At 34.3% G+C, this 18,912-nt stretch overlaps 2 protein-coding genes across 3 annotated transcripts in view; both read right to left on the bottom strand.

Moving 5' to 3' along the window:
* Nucleotides 1-14,705, bottom strand: part of LOC144848637 (osteopetrosis-associated transmembrane protein 1-like) — a 31,152-nt gene extending 16,447 nt beyond the window's left edge. For both annotated transcript variants that reach the window (XM_078705458.1, XM_078705459.1), the window contains exons 1-6: nt 14,606-14,705; nt 4,336-4,565; nt 3,763-3,868; nt 2,422-2,531; nt 1,901-2,050; nt 1,585-1,750 (exon numbers count right to left, since the gene is read on the bottom strand). In XM_078705458.1, coding sequence (XP_078561584.1) covers nt 1,585-1,750; nt 1,901-2,050; nt 2,422-2,531; nt 3,763-3,868; nt 4,336-4,565; nt 14,606-14,657 — 814 coding nt within the window. In that variant the 5' untranslated portion in view covers nt 14,658-14,705. The remainder of the gene's footprint in view (nt 1-1,584; nt 1,751-1,900; nt 2,051-2,421; nt 2,532-3,762; nt 3,869-4,335; nt 4,566-14,605) is intronic.
* Nucleotides 14,706-16,243: 1,538 nt separating this feature from the next.
* Nucleotides 16,244-18,343, bottom strand: LOC144848953 (uncharacterized). The gene has a single exon (XM_078705905.1). The coding sequence runs from the start codon at nt 18,341-18,343 to the stop codon at nt 16,244-16,246; it is 2,100 nt and encodes a 699-aa protein (XP_078562031.1).
* Nucleotides 18,344-18,912: the final 569 nt, after the last annotated feature.

The raw sequence follows: 18,912 nt of genomic DNA, 5'->3' as shown, positions 1-18,912 counted from the left end.
AACAAAGATCGGAACATTATAGAGATTTAACAATTTTACCCTTAAACTATCATAAAATAAATCAATATCCAAACAAGTAACAAGCAACCTATTAAATGTGTTAGGTAACCACTGAAAAATACCTCGTTTTGTGCATTAATTCCTATACTTTATATTACACCTACTTTCAATAATCCTATGTTTTTATAAAGGTATTATAAAATTCATAACAGCATTTTGTATTATAAAATCAGCTGCACAGATTAATATTTTCCACTAGTAAATTAATGCACTCTACATACACTATTAAAACTATTAAAGGAGTATTATCAATTAACTGTTTTATACAATAATTAAATAAAACGTTACAAATGCATTATAAATTAAAAAACATACAGGTATTAAATTATACGGTATAACCATGGTGTATATTTCCTCCATGGTATAACGCACCTAAGTAGATTCTTATTTTCATTTAATTACAGGATAGTGGATCACATGATATAAAACAAAATTTCTATTCCACTCTTAATTACGCACGAGTACAGCAATTTCGTTAGCGCATTCATTGTTTCCACAGTGACACGTCTCTAATATTAGCCGCTCGCAATTGGCAAAACGATCGTAGCCTACTTTTTCCCGCCGGTAAACACATTTGCGTTCAATGCTAACGTCAAGGGGTTCTCCTGAATCATAAAGATTTCCCCTGGCTAGGGCCTGAACAACATCGCTATGAGTGTAATTTGGGATGGACCTGTTTATATTGTTGTTTCTATTCTATTATTCTAATGTTTATTGTAAAAGTTCCCACCGCCGGTACATCAAAGCAGTTTTTCAGTCAAGTTACACACTCCTTTGCAAACTACAGAAAAATAGCGTCGTAGAACCAGTTGGTAGGTTATTAAATCCATGTCCTAAAAGGGGATTCCCAATTGTGAGTACGCTACGGTACTTGCCGCGCGTCAACAGGGGGAAAAACTGTAGATGTAAAATGTAATCAGTGTTGTATATTCTAAAAAACTGAGAAATTTCAGTGTATAATTGATAAAAAGTTTCAGATCGGAAACAATTTCACGACCCATCAATTTTTTTCTCGCGACCCAAACATAGGGTAACGACCCATAGGTTGCGGAACGGCTTGTTAGATCAACCTGTAGTGTGCGCCATCTACAATCGTTCAACTCCTCATCCAAAATTTGAGGGCTGCTTTTTCGAATGGTTTAGGGGTTGGCCTAGACTCTCATTAAAATAAAACAAATAATGAATGTTTTATATTCTTCAATGGTACAAATAATTTCATTCGGTGAAAAATGAAAAAAAAATAAAATACCTTTCACTTTATGAAATTATTTGTACCATTTTACTAATAAACATTACTTATTTGTATACTATTCTTTAATACTGGAAACAAATCATCAAAACCATTTTTGCATCCCTCCACTAGAATTAAATTTGTTATTTGATTTACTGTACAATATAACATTTATATGCTTAGTGGTTTAGTTTTTGTTGATATGAAACACTTACAGCATGCTCCAATAATACAACAAAACTATTTTATATAGATAGATATACATTATCATTTACATATTCTTAATAACTCACTATAAAATGAGTTTTGATTGTGCTTGCCACCATACCATCTTATAAGAAGGTAGAATATAACCGGTAGAACACAGAAAAAAACTGATATTCCCATAACAACCTCTGTATTCTTATCATGGATATTGCAATGGTAGTCAGAACTCATTATTCTCTGTGTAGTGTTCATCTGAAGAAAAAAAACAAAACAAATAAGATAGGTAGTGGAACAATTAAATTTTGAACAATAACTGAATCTTGTATGCATCTACTGTATAAGTTTTTTTTTTCACTGATGATAAAAATATATCTACTGTAATAAAATATACAAGTTGCCTACCTTTTCCATTACATCGACACACATTTCAGTTTCACCAATTACCGATCGGATATTTTTGTACACTTTAAACATTTGCTTGTAAGAGTGTTTGCATTCAATGCATAGTGCTGATATTGATCTGTTACTAGGACTTGATGGAGCGAGGTCAGCCTATCAACAAAATACAGTAAAACTATAAAACAAAATCATACATTATTTCTGCTCTGAACCAATAATACCATAAAGAAGAAAAATATAAAAACTTGTTATTATTTAGATATTTTCTACCAAAAAGTCTCAAAGTGGTATACCCAGATGTTACTAAATTTATATTATTAATAGAGCTTGCTCAAGTATAGATGATGGTTTTCATTTGAATAATGTCTTGAGAAAACTTGAGCCTTGAGGTTGTAAAAGGACATTACACTCCCCGGAAAATTTCAGCCCAGGGTATGTATACGTTTTACATTTTGCATGCCTTTCTCAGAATTAATATTAACTGCAATTTCAAACTATAAAATTCATAATTATAAAATACTTACTATTGAAAAATTTTGAAAACAATCCATTGTTTGATTGAAGAGTTTGAAGAATTGAGCTGTCTGCTTATTCAACGTATATGTGTCATTACAATTGGAAAATTCAAAACAATCTACAAAATAATAATTCAGTATGAATTTTTTCAACTAAAATTGACTACACATTACTTTTTTAACATTATGCTGACATATGCTACTTAATTTTTAAATGTCATATTTACTGTTATTGTTGCCGGAAGACACATTTCAAATTATTCTATTTTGACAATAAACTTATCTTGAATGAATCTTGAACTAAAGAAATGAGGTCAGTTACTCTAGTAAAGCTATAGAAACAGGCAAACTTGAAAATCAATGACTAAACGGACAAAAATAAAAGGGTCAAAATAGCAACAGATGTTGAATCACAAAAAAAAAGATAGTAACAAGTTCTACACCTCTGGTGCAGAAACTGTAAATGATCGGCCACTGCATGACTTTATCTGTCTGATGTTGATCACAGTGCATGAGTTACAGCACAAAGTTGAATTTATGTAGTTCAGAAATGTGTTTATCATTTTATGAATACAGTAGATATGAAAACGAATACAGTAGATATGAAAACAAATACAGTAAAAGAACATTAAAGTTGAAACATTGTTGGCAATGGCAGACTGCAAGTTGATTTGATGTTGAAATTTAGGTGTACGAGAGATAAGACAAGCAGCAATGTTCGCAGCAGGCTACTCTTCGCCATTCGGCGAGAAAATTAGTGTTATGATTTTCCATTATTTTACCCATTTTAAAAAAACTAAATGACAATATTATATATCTATAAAGTGTATACTTATCTAGAATGATCAGTTAAAGATTTATTGTCCCCACCACCCGCCCCAAAAAAAAAAAAAGAATATTAATAAAATCAGACTTTGAATAGATTTTGTAGTTTTAATCAAGTTATCACTTTCAAATAAAAAAACAGAAAACATTAATGTTTTCACTTACAAAATGACAAAATAATGGTTCAATTCAACCAAAAACCCATTGCCAATTTGACTATTTTTTGCTTTAAATTACAGTTTTTTAGGTAAACAAATTTTTTTTCGATCCAATTTTTGGACAAAGTGGATAACTATTAGGTGACATTAAAATGGCATATTCAACAACAAACAAGTTAAGAATTATTTCTTTAGGGGGACAATACATCTTTAACAATTTTACTGAAAATATGACAGTTATTGCCTCGTACAATGACGTAATGACTAACTGATGACGAAATATAATTGGTTATTTTCCACACAAATTCGACAATATACAAAAGAAGAGAGATCATTGCAGTAAACCAGTGTAAAATACTGTACTTACTATTGCAATGACCAGTATTCCATAGGTCTTTTAGGAATTGATTAGTTGTACTTATTACTTGTAAATAATCAGATCTCAGTAAATGACTACTGCATTTGGTTTCATTCTAAAAAAAAAACAAATTTCAGGTAAAGTAAAAATAAAATCTTTTAACCCAATGATGGCTAAAACATACCATGGAGAAATAAGTTAACTTATTTCTCCATGAACATACCAAGCACCCATTTTGGTCAATTCTATAATTTGTAAATACTGCATCTGGCAAAAGATGAGTCGTGCTCATCAGAAACAAAAAACTTGTCTTTGTTAAAAACATAAAGTCTCTATTTAACATCATTGGTTAATTTAAATATTTTCATGTAATGCTTTTGGTGACACTTTTACTGTAACTGTAGTGAAATAATATGTGCAATGCTCATTAGTTTCATGAGAATGATCAAATAGATCAAAATTTTGTATTCTCAAAATGTGTCTCTATCTATCTCTTTATTGGAGTTGTTTTATTATATGTTCATTAATTTAAGTGCCCCAATGACAATGTAAATTAAATTTATTGATTAATATAAAACTTACATTAATTTTGTTGTAAGCTTTTAAAACTAGCATATATTTGGAAACACATCTTTCACAAAAGTTTAATGGTTTAGCATGCTTGACTGCACATTCCATAAATTGTGATGAAGTAACTGCATAGTTTTCAAGTTTTTCTTTACAAGCATCACCTGAAACTATTTTTTCTATATCCTCAATCTGGTCATTGCTGAACATTGAATATGTTAATACATTTACAAGTGAGCTGGAACCTATGAAATAAAAATATGTGCATTCAAAATGTGTCTGATTCTGAAACCTGTTTGCATTACTTGGCAAAACTGAAACTGTAAACTGTGATATTATATTGTGATTGGTTGAAACATCACATATGACTACTGCTGCGATGATCGTAAATCATATATTTCCTTGAGTACGATTATCGTGTCCCTGTCATAAACATATAAAATCGCGTAAATTCTTATTAAGTATGATGATATTGACTGTGTAATTTTAGTGTGGCAACACTCGCGTTTGGCGATAAATAAACAAAAGTCATCTACTGAGACTCATGAAGATTAGTCCACATCATCACAAGACAATGTTTTACCCGCTGCGCCACGTAACTTGCTTGAAGAAAATAATCAACTGAACTATTTAAACTATATGCATACATAGCGAACTCATTTGTTATTCACCCTCTATAGATGTGACGAAAGACCGTTTGTGATTGGTCAATACACACGGTAGTAACCTGGTACGCGCGGCGTGCTGAACATCCAGTGATTCGGCTCGAAGAAGACGAATTATTATTTATTCGGCCTAGGCCTACCTGATAATAATATTATTATTAATGTAGGCTTCTGATTGAAATTCCTCTGTTGTTATTTAAACGACCTAGGTCTAAGTGAATATTTTATTGCCAAGGAATCATTAATTAGTAATTATCTGTATATTATTCTTCGCAAGGTAAGGTGCCTAACTGTAGGCAGGCTTATTACATAAAGGAGGCCTAGCTACCCGACCCAGTAGATATTCTATTTGTTGTTGGCTATATAATATAACAAAACAAATACTGTAAGGTCCTACCGTGATAACTTTTCGTCTTTAATTGGTAAAAAAATAAAGTCGATTTTAATAATTTAAGCGGCACGCTAAATCCCAACACGTATTGCGCACAGATTGATATTTTAATGTTTCCTACTGTACCTCAAACGATCGTAAAAACAAAATAAGTGAGTTTTTTAAAGCTTCATTTCAATATACGCCTTATGATTCTAATGAATGTTTTATATTAATTTGTTTAACATAATATGCCTTTTATTTTAATTGTTAGTTCGCAACAAAAACAATTGTAATACTATAATCAACTTTTTAAAAAAAACTTACATCTGGAGTATATGCTCCATATGGATGTTTACAATGTACTCAGCTCGCATTTTCCGACTCGCATTTTCCAACCCGAAACTTGCATTTTCCGACTCGCAACTCGCATTTCTCGACTCGCAACTCGCGGTTCCCAACTGGCAGTTTCCGACTTGCAACTCACAGATTCTAACTCGCAACTCCCGACTCGCAACTTGCATTGAAGTAACACTACTAATATTATAGTTCATAGCAACACATAAATACTGTTGTAGGTAACCGCGGCATTCCATTTTTTACCCAATCGTCAGTGGTTCCAATCGCCTGTCAACCAGACTAGAGGGGCTACTACTAGGCCTAGGGCCTAGCCTATCTAGGGCCGGATGCTAGTCAAGTCGCCCCTCACAAAGTAGTCCCAAAACAAAGTCGCCCCGACACAGTCGACCCATCATAAAGTCGCCCCATCGCAAAGTCACTCCAACATAATTTTGCCCTATCTCAAAGTCGCTCCTAAACGTTAAAATAGTTTGTAAAATTACGCACTTGATATTCTTGAGCAATTTGAACACAAAATAACACAGAACGTGTAGGAATAAAAAGAGGAAGCCAAGCCGTGTAGTACGTAGTTTCAGGTCACAGTACATCGATGTTATAATCGATAATAATTGATTTAACCAATGTAGTGTAAGCCAGGCTTTGAATTGAATGAATTAAATTGCTTGATTTTTGTTCATCTTTGTGTTGATACCTATGCCTAATATTATATTTTAATATTGATCAAAGTCTTAAAGTTTTACATTTTTTATACTAGGCACATAAACTGGTAGGCTCTAGGCAATCTATCATTTTGAGTGAAACAAATTGCAAACAGAGATTTTTCTTTTTTAAATGGTCACATATGATGAGATAAAAATTTGAGCATCACACCTCTGGCACTCATCCCGATGATATGCAAATTCGTAGCTTAAATATGCAAATTAGGGTGAAATTAGAGGGTTACCATATCTCAAAAACTACTAGTCAGAGAGAGTTGATTTTGTCACTGATTTATTCAAAATGTATAATATTTATATTTACTCTAATGAAACATTTTACGAAAAAATGACCGGAAGTACAATATTTGACCTTCGACCCCATTTCTCAATGTTTGCATACACAATGTGACTAAAATGTCTGTAGAAACTTTATTTTGCCCTCAAATAATCCAGACATAGGTTCCTAATAGCCAGCATAGAACCACTTTGTAATTCCCAAAATCACACCTTTGTCACACACCTCGAAAGTATGCAAATTAGTAGTACAATTTAAATAAAATATGCAAATAAGGGAGAAAAATTACAGTTGTCCTCTATCTCTGTTTGCATTTTGTTGCAATTTGTTTCACTTTGGGCTGTTTCATGTTTCATCATGTAGTTTAAAACTATGACTGTTTAAAAAAAGGCATAATTTGGACGAATTTTTACACCTTTTCATCAAAAACGTGCGCAAATTGTCCAATTCAACGTGCTCGTATGACGTAATTTTAAGTCAAAATTGTTTAAAAGTTGGTAAAGTTACTAGAAAAGGCTGGAAAAATATAAATCACACGGAAAAAAATTGTTAATTGCTGCGTGCGCACTGCGCTCGTAAAAAATTTTGCACGTGTGGGAATATTCAAAATGACATGAAACGCATAGAAAGTTGATAGAAATTGATTTTTCGCATTCCTAAATTTGAAACGCGCGTGCGCGGGTACCTTTCTGTGAAACATGCCATTTTTAATCCACAGAAAGTTGACTCTTGATATGAATTCAATTTTCACCAAGTCTCAATACAAAATTACTTTTGGTTTTTAATCTATGATCAATCATTTAAATTCATAAAATCGCACGCAAGTCACTTTGCGCAACTCTGACGCTTTTCAAAAATAGGAGGTGCACAACTTCACATAAATGTCTATATGTTGACAAAGTTACGAAGGTTCTGTTTACACGTTTTAGAGAAACGCGACTCACAAATTTTGTACACTTTTTGTTCGACTACAGGTGAAAGAAAAATTGAGTTATGAATAGGGGGATGTAAGAAGTGACGAAAGTTTTCTTAGAGTCATTGTTTATTTTTCCAGCAAGCTTGGGTCCAATATTTGTAAAGTGGTCGTTAAATAGATTTGCTACTGTTAAAGGTTCTTTTGATTAATTTCCCATCAACTAGAATTTCGATATTGGCAGGTGCATTTTTATTTGACTTAAGAAGAGAATTGATGACATGCCAGGTGGCCTTGATGTAGTAAAAGTTTTACTAAAGTAATCAGATTTAGCAGTTTTTAACAGGTTATTTAATTTATTTCGTTTATTTGGTTTTTTTTCTCTTTTGTGGTTAACCACCACCTTTATTCATTCAATATTTCATACATATTTCGTTCACATTTCATTTTCATACATTAAATTTCCGTTTTCTACTTTTTTCGTTATTTTCTGATTTTTACTCTTTTAACCTTTATACATATAGTGTTTTGATTATATGCATACAAAAACCATAAAAATCTACACTTCATTTTGTACATGATATAATACTGTACAGTTTAAAATACAAATATGGATGGAAGTTACAACATGCCTAGTGTATTCATTTCTTTTAAAATATATTTAAACTGAATCCAAGGATTCTGGCATACAGGTTTTTTAAGTTCAGTTTTTCTTTTTTTTTAAATTTTAATTTAGTTAATAAATACACTATTACTATAAAACTAGAAATAGGCCTATAATAAAATCAATTTAAAATTAACATAAACATTAGAACATAAGATATTTTAAAAACTACTACTACTACTACTACTAGATGGCGTAGACTTTTTGAATAAAATTTCTGTTTTTACGAAATCGAGGTTAAAAGTCCATCGGTCATCCATGGTTTACGTTTAACTTTAGCTTTGGATGGTTCAACTAAGGGAAAGTGTTTATTATAAATGGTGGTAAAGTTATTAATAAATGTGTCATATGCCATATTTGCATCCTGTGTACTCACAACATCATTCCATAGACAATTTGATAAATCATTACGAAAATTAAGGATATTGTGTTCACTAGTATTTCTAAATTTGAGATTGGTATCAATTACTAGCATACTCAATTTTTTTGAACTGATGTTAAAAAACAGGAAGATGATATGTAGCATCATTAATAATGATACCACTGACAGACGATCCAAGATCATATGTGAAAATGTTATCAATTAAAGTAGCGGAATGTTCGGTGATGCGTGTCGGTCTATGAATAAGCGAAATGAGAGAATTATTGAAAAGACAATGAACAAAATCATTGATATAGATATATATTTAGACAATATAGTTTAAAATCAAGATTTGTCAATGTCAGAAATGGAAAGTATGGGAGTTACGACTTCCCTGTCATTCTTCAAGATCGTTGCAAAAATACGACCATCAATCGACCAGACACTGCTTGTTTTCTGATGTTGCTTAACTTCGGCCAGCAGATTGCGTCTTTTTAGGGTAAGATCCTCTTGAAAAGATATCCCAGAGCCTTTTAATTTCCTGCGTACTGTTAAAACGTTTCTTCGACTTCTATATGATGTAAACTTTACAATAATTGGCCTAGGCCGATCAGTTTGGTGAGAACAGTCAATATCGTGTAAGTTAATGTTTACACCCAGCTTGTTGCTTGCTAATTTGCATACTAATTCATCAGTGTTTTCTTTGTCAGATTCTGGTATTCCAAAAATTCTGATATTATTTCTGCGTGAATACCGTAAAACCTCGAAAAGAAGCCCATGGGCTTCTTTTTTTAGTGCTCTTGGGTGGGCTTCTTTTCGAGATGGGCTTCTTTTCGAGATGGGCTTCTTTTCGAGATGGGCTTCTTTTCGAAAGTACTTTTGCAAACTGTAGAGGGGGCTTCTTTTCGAAATGAATGCTGTAAATTTCTACTACAATAATATGACTTTTAAGACATTTTTTCAACCATGAAATTATGTTTAATATACCAATTAAAAAACAATATAAAAAGCAAAAAAACAGTCCTATGATTCACCGTCAAATACAATCATTTCGCTATCGTCGTCGTCATCATCCACAATGGAATATTCAAGAGTGTCGTCTGTCGATGATGGCATTTCATATCCAACCAACCCTTCGACGTTTACTTCTTTGTTTTCAGAACCATCAAGGGCTACATTTATCCCACACTTTCTGAACGACCGAATTTGCAGCGATGGATTTTTGTTCATCATGGACCAGGCATTGCCAACCCATTTTGTTATAAGAATTCACCTATGGCTTGCGCATATCTTACCCATCACATAATCATCGAGGTTATCATTGATATGTTTTTCAAACTCCTCTTTTATCGCATTCTTAAATGGCTTGTTGAATACAACATCGAGGGGCTGTACTCTACTGGTACAACCAGAGGGTATGTTGACCAACACAGTGTGTTTGGCGGCCAAAAGCTCCTTAACTGTGTCTGTTTGCTGTGCTTTATGTACATCTGCGATCAACATGTGCTTACGATTTGGGGTCACAGGATTGGTAAATCGGTTTCTCCACTCTTCATCTATCCAAATCTTCATAATGCCTTTGTCACACCATGCTTTAGGTTGAAATTCCACCCTGACTCTCTTGTCCCATTGACTCTGAAAATGGAAGTACATTTTTAAGCATTTATTATAGTCTAAATTTTATTGGATTGCTAGTGACAGTTATAATTATTATTAAAAATCCGTTTTCACTATAATATCGGTATTTTAACTGACTTTTTGTGAAATTCTTAATCCCATTCCTCTAAATATGACCATCGGCCGTACCCTAGGGATTCCATCTGCAAATATAGTCAACTGAACCGTACACTGTCGTTTCTCAAGACCAGATGAGCCACTCGCCACCCATATCTCTTTCTTTCCTTCTACGTCATACGTCCTTCCATCAGACATAATAAAGGGCAGTGGTGTTTGATCCATGTTAGCGGTATCTCACTATCTGCGAAGTCTCGCATTAAACATTGTCTTCGGACGGCTTGGTGGAAGAAAGTATTGGCTGGACCCAAAGCTGTCGGTGGTTTTTGTGCTTGGTGCGTTTTCCTTCGCTGGCTTAATTTATTCCTCTTCTTGAAATTCATAAACCATCCATTTGAGGTTTTAAAGCCAACTGCTCCCTCTTCTACTGCAATTTGCTTAGCTCTAGACTCTATCCACCATCGTTTCACTTTAATACCATTATTCCGCTTTTCTTTGAACTCTTGAAGAAGCTTTTGCTCAAGTGTCTCATATGGTGTCTTTCTTCCTCGCACGCCAACGAACGAACAGTTCTTTAAATAATTGCAGCAATTGCGTCCTTTTTCTTTTTGCACTCTCGCACCAGCTTACGATCAATACTAAATTCTTTTGCAGTCTTTGCGACACAATTGCCATTAGTGCTATGCCACTGCAAAACATTAAGCTTATAGTCTCGAGTATACACTTTCCTCGTCTTTACCATTTTGCAAAAGCAAAGAAAAATAGCAAATACACACACAACGTGTTGTTTACTGTCACGATAGACAAAATACGCAGTGCAGGCACGTCACTATGCGCTGTGTGTACCGCGTATCGTCTAGGCCCAGACATTTTTTACTGGGGTCTTATACTTTTGCTTTATAGCTTGTGCATAATATAAAAACAAATAATACATTAAATGAAAATGGCTACACCAAGTCCTATCCACAAAGTGGCAATTGTTTCATCTAGAATTAAAGGACACCATGTTTTTCAGTACAATTACGAAATAAACGAAGAAATGATATGTAAACTGGAACCTGAAAACAAGAAAAGCCAGAAATGCAATCAAGGTATGTTCGTTGAATGGTGCAGATGTTGGACATGTTCCTGAATGTTTGGCTCAGATAATAGCTCCGTTGATGAAAGATAGGACAGTAGTGCAGCTTAAAGCCAAGATAACTGGAATGGAACGAACGGCCCCAGAAGAAAAATTGTACTTGGTGCAGGAGGTGTGGAAATGTTCATTATTATATGCAAATCTTTAAAAGGCGAGTTACTGAAATAAACCCCCGAATAAGCCATATTGGAGATGCGCCTTCTATGATCGTGCAGCTGTTTCCTCTAACAATACGTTATTTTGCTGACGGGTTTCCCCTTTTTAAAAAACACGAACTTGTTAGTGTGTCAAATCATGGACAAAACATGTACGATCGTTGTCCATGGCGAGGTAAAGATGACGTCTATTACTAATAACCATACATTTGAAACGTCTATAGGCCTCCTGCACGTGTTTTTGTGAAACGATCCAATGAGCTATAGATGCTCGAAGCGATTATGAGATCATGTTCATTCATTCATTCTTTATTTAGCCTTTAAAATCGAAATACATTTAAAACATAGGTAACCAAATCAAGACACGTGGAAATATAAGAAGGCAAGGATAAGCAAAAGCAATTAAAATCGCTGTAGCTCACAGGCTTGCTTATCCATAATAATTCCGAATAAAGCACCTTTTCTATAATTTGACAGTATGATTTATATATAATTTACGTATACGTCGGCGATACTATAGATTTTAATTTGAATATCTTTTATTTCTTCATTTATAATAATCATTTAATGTACTAATTAAGTAAGTGCAACCACCTAGTGTCTCACATTCATACGCCGTTCGTAAATCTAAATGTTTTAATATCAGTGCAGATTACCTCTTTGAGAATCGTGTCCACCTTTATTATCCATACATTATTATTCTCACATCTATCATTGTACATCATAGTCCTACTGTAGGCCGGTAGATTGATTTATAACGGCATGTTATCTATATATTTTATTAATATCCTAAAACCATACGTAATTGTTTGCATAATAAAAGACACGACAGACGTATATTCTCTATATAATATATTAATTTAGTACATATAAATAGAGGTAAATTATTATATGCCTAATATAACATTACTAGCAATTATACCCGCCCCAGGGCGGGTTTCAAAATCAGTTTAAAGCCTTCTCAGTACATAACATCCGACGCCAGTCCCTCCACCCCAAGGACAAATTCAATTAAACTTTAGCTTCAAATTGAGAGGGCATACATAGCTATGATAGGCCTATGGCTTAAGTACGTTGTAAACTGTGTAAATGAGTAGGTGTCATATTGGCTGATAATTAAAATATATAATGTTGATACTGCGGTCCCCTTCTGCCTTCTTTCTCCTCTCACCATCGCAGCCGCAATCAATAAACCTTACCTCCTCCCCTGGACAGTTCAAATGTAGGCCTAGTAAGTTTTCGTTGTACAATTCAATCATATAGGCCTAGGCTACGTCATTACGCCAGTATTTTCGCTCCTCCTCCCAACACACTCCAGAAACCGGGTGATGTTTTGAAGATGGTACCAGTACAAATTATGTTGGCCATCACTCCCAACCCATAATCCCTCAGTGACAGTTTTCAAATGTAGTTTAAAACATTCCCAGTTTCGGTCATGGTGATAGGCCTACATCCCCACCCCAAAATCCCAGCCGTTTCCCATAAATAATTAAATACTGTAACATTTTCCATCCACAATTCTGGTCAATTTGATAGCCTACTATTCCTAGGCTAAGCAAAATCCCCACTATCCCCTGAACCCCAACACCCTATCTCCACTACTCCTAGCCTAAGCAAAATCCCCACTATCCGCTGAACCCCAACTCCCAAACTGTATCTCCCAACGCCCCTCTCCCACAATGGGCGTTTTTCTTTGGAGGCATGGTGATGTCGTTGAACACAGTAACAGTAAAGAACGTGTATATGTTCACACAGGAATGGATGTCTGTAATGAGACAATCCAAGAGACCGATACATAGCCGGATATGGTTTAAGTACTTTGCTAAATGTGTAAATGAATAGGTGTCATATTGGTTAATGATTAAAATATTATGTATCTATATCGATATTTCCCCAATAATTCAAATACTGTAAAACTTTTGTAGTATAATTTTACAATTCGACCCGAGCCCTAGCAAAAATGACATCACAAACCACCATCATTTTGATACCCCATATGTATGGTTACGTGCAGAAACAGAAATTTGCATAACGAACAAACATCGAAAGTGGGGGTTTTGACCACATTTTGATCCCTAACTTGGATCCTAGATGGTAGATGATGTTCAAATATAGCTTAGAACATTCCCGGTACAATTGCGGTCATTTTGATACCCCATATGTAAGATTACGTGCAGTAACAAAAATTTGTATAACGAACAAACAAACAAACAAACAAACAGACGTACAAACTCTCTCACTTATAATATGCCTAATATAATATTTAAACGTGTTTAGAAATGGCCATTTTGAAAAGACACAGTCCTTCTCCGAGACCTGTGATTAATTTAATGATTAATAATAAATATTTATTAACCAAGTAAAAAATATCCACATAAATAATCTAGTTCCTAAAAAATATCAATTAAATCTATATAAACGAAAAATGTATATTCCGCTCTAGCATGCATCCCGCTCGATCCATACAAAATAGTGCGACCGATTTCAAACGCGACCGATTTCAAACGCGACCGATATAATCAAAAGTATAGCTCTAGCGGCACGCCATACAAAATACCGAAGTTGATTTTATCGCGACCGATTTCAAACGCGACCGATTTCAAGTGCGACCGATTTCATCTGACACCATTTGCCATGGGGCGACAAGTTTGTAAGTGTAAGGGGCGACTTGACTAGCATCCCTACTACCTAGGCTAGTAGCCTAAGGCCTATACCTAGTGTGGTAGGCTACTACCCTAGCTAGCCTAGGCTAGGCCTGGTCCTTCATTAGTAAGGGCCAGCCAGCAGGAGGCCTATATAGCCTATAGGCTAGGCTATGCCTAGTATGCCCTAGGCCTAGGCCTCCTAGTATGCCCTAGGCCTAGCTAGTAGCCTACACCCGTCAACTAGGCCTAGGCTAGGGTTACAGCTCAGGGGCAGGTATGCTACTTACCTATAATGACTATCATATAAAAATATAACAGATATTTTGAGTTAAGTAGCATGTTAAAAAGGAACCCTTTTTAATGTTCATGTCAAACAAAACCTTTTCGTTGTATGGCGCGCCGGCCATGCCTTTTGTACCATTTCATTTTTTTTTATAGGAATTTTTTCGGTTGAAGGCGCTTTTCGGACTATTATAAATCATTGAAGTTGAACGATGTAAACATTTACAATGGCAGATCACCGCGACGACAAAGATGTTGTTACCTCCGCCAAGGAGGTTATGTTTTTCAAGGTCCACAAAAAAAAAACAATAAAAAAAAAAAAAACGGGTCTTGAACCAACGATCTCAACTGTGAATGGCTGGATACATAACCATTACACCACTCTCATTCACAAGTTTGTAGTGTGCATTTAGCCTATTTACACTTAGAACTAAAAAAAAAATATAAAAAATATATATATATTTTCCAGGGACATTTTATGTAAAGGGGAATGTTACAGTAGGCGGAGGTTTGTACTCTCGGAGTACAATCTAGTTCTGTTGTATTATTTGTCAACCGTTAACAGAAAGAGAAAAAGATCGGAATGGGTTAACATAATCAATAAAAAAAGAAAAGACCCATGGTCAATTCCAGACATGAATACGTGACGACTTTTTCTCAGAACCAGAACAATTTTACCATTACTTTAGGTATATATAGGGCCTAGAGGCTAGGCCTATAGTATATATAAATAGATAGGCCTAAATATAGTGTTATAGTCTATAGGCCTATAGGCCTATGCTTTCACCACTGCAGCATATAATTCACGCTGCTTTTTATAATACTAGGCCTAATATTATTAAAAACAAATTATTTAAAATATTTTTGAATCTAGGCCTATAATCATCATATCATGGCAGTTACCATTATTTTTTAAAATCCTACATATGATATAATAGGCCTAGGCTTATCATTAGGCTAGATCTAACTAAGTAAACTAGGCCAAGGAAAAAACAGGGTTTTTTTTCAGAATGACTTCAGATCAATTTGAAGTTCTTTTCGGTCTCGTTAAAGATGACACAAGATGATCACAAAACACACACAAATGAAATAATTTACAACTATCGACACAGCAGAGCAAGACGCGTGTCCAAATTTCAGATAATTGATCTTGAACATACTGGACACCATAGTAGTAGTAGAGAGGCCATTGGTGTTCGAAACAAAATAGCCACATGGTTTAATTAATTCAGAAGCTGGAAGAGTTGCATGGCAATACCTTGTTTGTTTTGACTATACAAATTAAACTGACAAAATGAACATTTCATATAATACTAATTATTTTAATCACTTTCTGAAATGATTTATTCTAAATAACATATTGATCATCTCAAATCTCAGTTCTTTATTGAACTTATACGTGATGTTATCACAAGCATTTATTTAATAGGATTATTATTATTGTGAATTAAAAGACGTTTACTATATAATTTCAATATAAAATTTAATGACAAAAATAGAGATCGACGTTTCGGTACCATCATAGAACCATTTTCAAGATCAAGTGAATACAAAACAATAATAATTATGTGCACTAAGCACCAAAGTTGGTGACAGGAAATGCTAATTGAGGGCTAATTAAGTAATTAGCTCCTCCTACTGAGTTAGATAAACAATTTAGCTTTGATGGAATCCGATTGTTTATTGAGTGTAGGTTTTATCTCTTTGATCCACAACATCTCCTTAATTAGGCAATCAAACTTATTGTTACATTTAGATAAGACTCTAAAGTATTCTGAGATATCACCAGTTATGCCATGTTGTTTTAGGTGATCGCCTATAATACTTTTGTTATGTTCATTAATGCGTTTGTAAAGGTGTCGGCAAGTGTAACCGACATAGTTTGTATCACACAAACCACATTGAAATTTGTACACCACGCATTGTGAATTAATGATTCTGGGTTTCATTTCTTTAGGTTTTAAGGTGTCACCTATCTTACGACTAGTAAATACTGGTAAAATATCGTTTTCAATCTTCGCACTAAGTTGTTTAGTAACCGTGTTACAACAAGTTTGATCCTTGTACGGTAGTACAATCCTAATAGGCTGGGGAGATTCATCAGTTAGCATATCTTCATTAGTATTACTAGGAGTCACACAAGTATTAATGGATTGGTTGAAAGCCTTAACAATATTACTAATAAGATCTAAAGGATAATTCAACTTTTGAAAAATCTTTGTTACATTATCAACCTCTGATAGGAAAATGTCATGCGTAGATGACAATTTGTAGGCCCTATTAAGCATTGTGTGAATTAGATTACGTTTATGTTTGATATCCACATGGCTATCATAATGTAATAATAAGCCTTTATTAGTGGATTTCTTATATACTTTGGTTTCAAGAGATATATCGTTTTTTGAGATAGTCATACCTAAAAAATTTATTGAGTTATCTCTAGCAATTTCCATTGTAAAATCAACGGCATCGTGTGAATTGTTCAAAGTGTTCAAAAAATTCTGTGCTGAAACCTGGCTTGGCATGAATACGATTGTGTCATCAACGTAGCGACGATAGAACTGCGGCATTTTCCCTGTTGCTTGTAAGGTATCTTCAATGTAACACATGAAAACATTTGCCATCAGTGGTCCAAGCGGTGAACCCATGGCTACGCCATCAACCTGCTCGTATAGATCACCATCATATTGGAAAAGTTGATTTTTGGTCGCAATTGTAAGTAGGTCCTTAAGACCTTGTTTATCGATAGATAAACCGTGTTCAGAGTTAAACCAGTCATCTTTAAAGGCCTTATGAACAAGAATGTTAATGGTCTCATCAAGTGGAACATTGGTGAATAGAGAAACTACGTCGTAAGAGACCAGAACATCATCTGAACCAATTTCAGTAGAACGTAACTCTTTAGCAAAATCAAAAATGTCTGGTATAGAGTATTTGTTGCTGGCTAATGGTTTTAGCTTCTCATCTAACCATTGTGCTAATTTAAAATTGTAAGTGCCAGTGGCTGAGAGTATTGGCCTAATAGATAGATTTTCTTTGTGCGTCTTGGGAAGACCATACAGATGGGCTAACCTCGAGCCTTGTGATGTTAGTGTAGATGCTACTTCCTTCGGTAGTATATTACGAACAATATTAGATAGTTGCTTCTCCTTTTCTAAGAGAGGATGGAAATGCTTAATTGGTCTACCTCTAGACTTAGGTTGTGTCTTACTTACGGGTATAAACTTAGATGTGTTGTTTATAGACGATTGTCTAAGAAGTTGGTCATAATGATGTTTATCCATGATAACGACTCCGGAACCTTTGTCAGGTTTAGTAATGACAATGTCATCCCTTTTCTTCAATTGTCCCAATGCTCTTTTCAGGGACCTAGGTGGAGATGGGTCCTTGCGTTCGATGTAGTTTAGAGCAATCGACTTTAAAGTTGCTGATATGAGCTCCTTCATATCCTCATTATTTAGTTTCTTCTCGACACGCCAGTAAGCCTTTTCAAAGTTGGCTAAAATTTCCCTACGTTGTGATTGATGTGGTAAGGCGAACTGTAAGCCACGACTAAGAACCAGTTTTTGGAAGAAGGAAAGCTGGTACGAAGATAAGTTGGTAATGTGTTCGTCTATGTCTCGATCCTTGTATAATAGGCGTGCGATCTTCTTGGAGTGATTACGCAGTTCACCGTCCATTTGTTTTCTCCTTAGTTCTGTTATCGTTTTAAGTATACAGATGTATCGAAAAGAAGAACACATGTTCTTAATATCCAGGTACAATTTGTTCATCGTCTTTCTCAGTTCCTTTAGGTGTTTACATTTAAGCTTAATTTCCTCCTCAATGATATTGTTGATAATTATTGTTACCCGCGTAACAACTGATTTTTGTGTCTGGGTTATTAAGATTTTTTGCCCAACCATGACAGTATATGTACTGAATATTTAGTACATCGAGAATACTTCAATAAAAAATTTTGTGTCAAGGAGGGGAAAACTCGCCGGAGTCTCTCCGATTTTTACGATGATATCAGTCGCGTTCGAAATCAGTCGCGTTAAATTTTGGTCGTGATAAATAAAATGATGTTGCGATCTAGATTATTTTTACTTTGGTCGATGAATATTTATTATTATTAATATTAATAATTGAATTTTTTTTATTTTACAGATCTATGTTGAGAAATTATTATTATTATTATTATTACTTGTATAGCGCACATTTATACAACATTTATAATCAGCGGCGCTTCACATCAATTAGTATCGTAACATTGTAATATAGTGCTTTTAAATGTTTTTAAACTGATTATAGTCGTCTAAGTGTTTATTGT

The sequence above is a fragment of the Antedon bifida genome, chromosome 7 (genome assembly GCF_963402885.1).
Source record: "Antedon bifida chromosome 7, ecAntBifi1.1, whole genome shotgun sequence".
In the NCBI taxonomy this organism is placed as follows: Eukaryota; Metazoa; Echinodermata; class Crinoidea; order Comatulida; family Antedonidae; genus Antedon; species Antedon bifida.
This window is presented reverse-complemented; position numbering and strand designations above follow the sequence as displayed.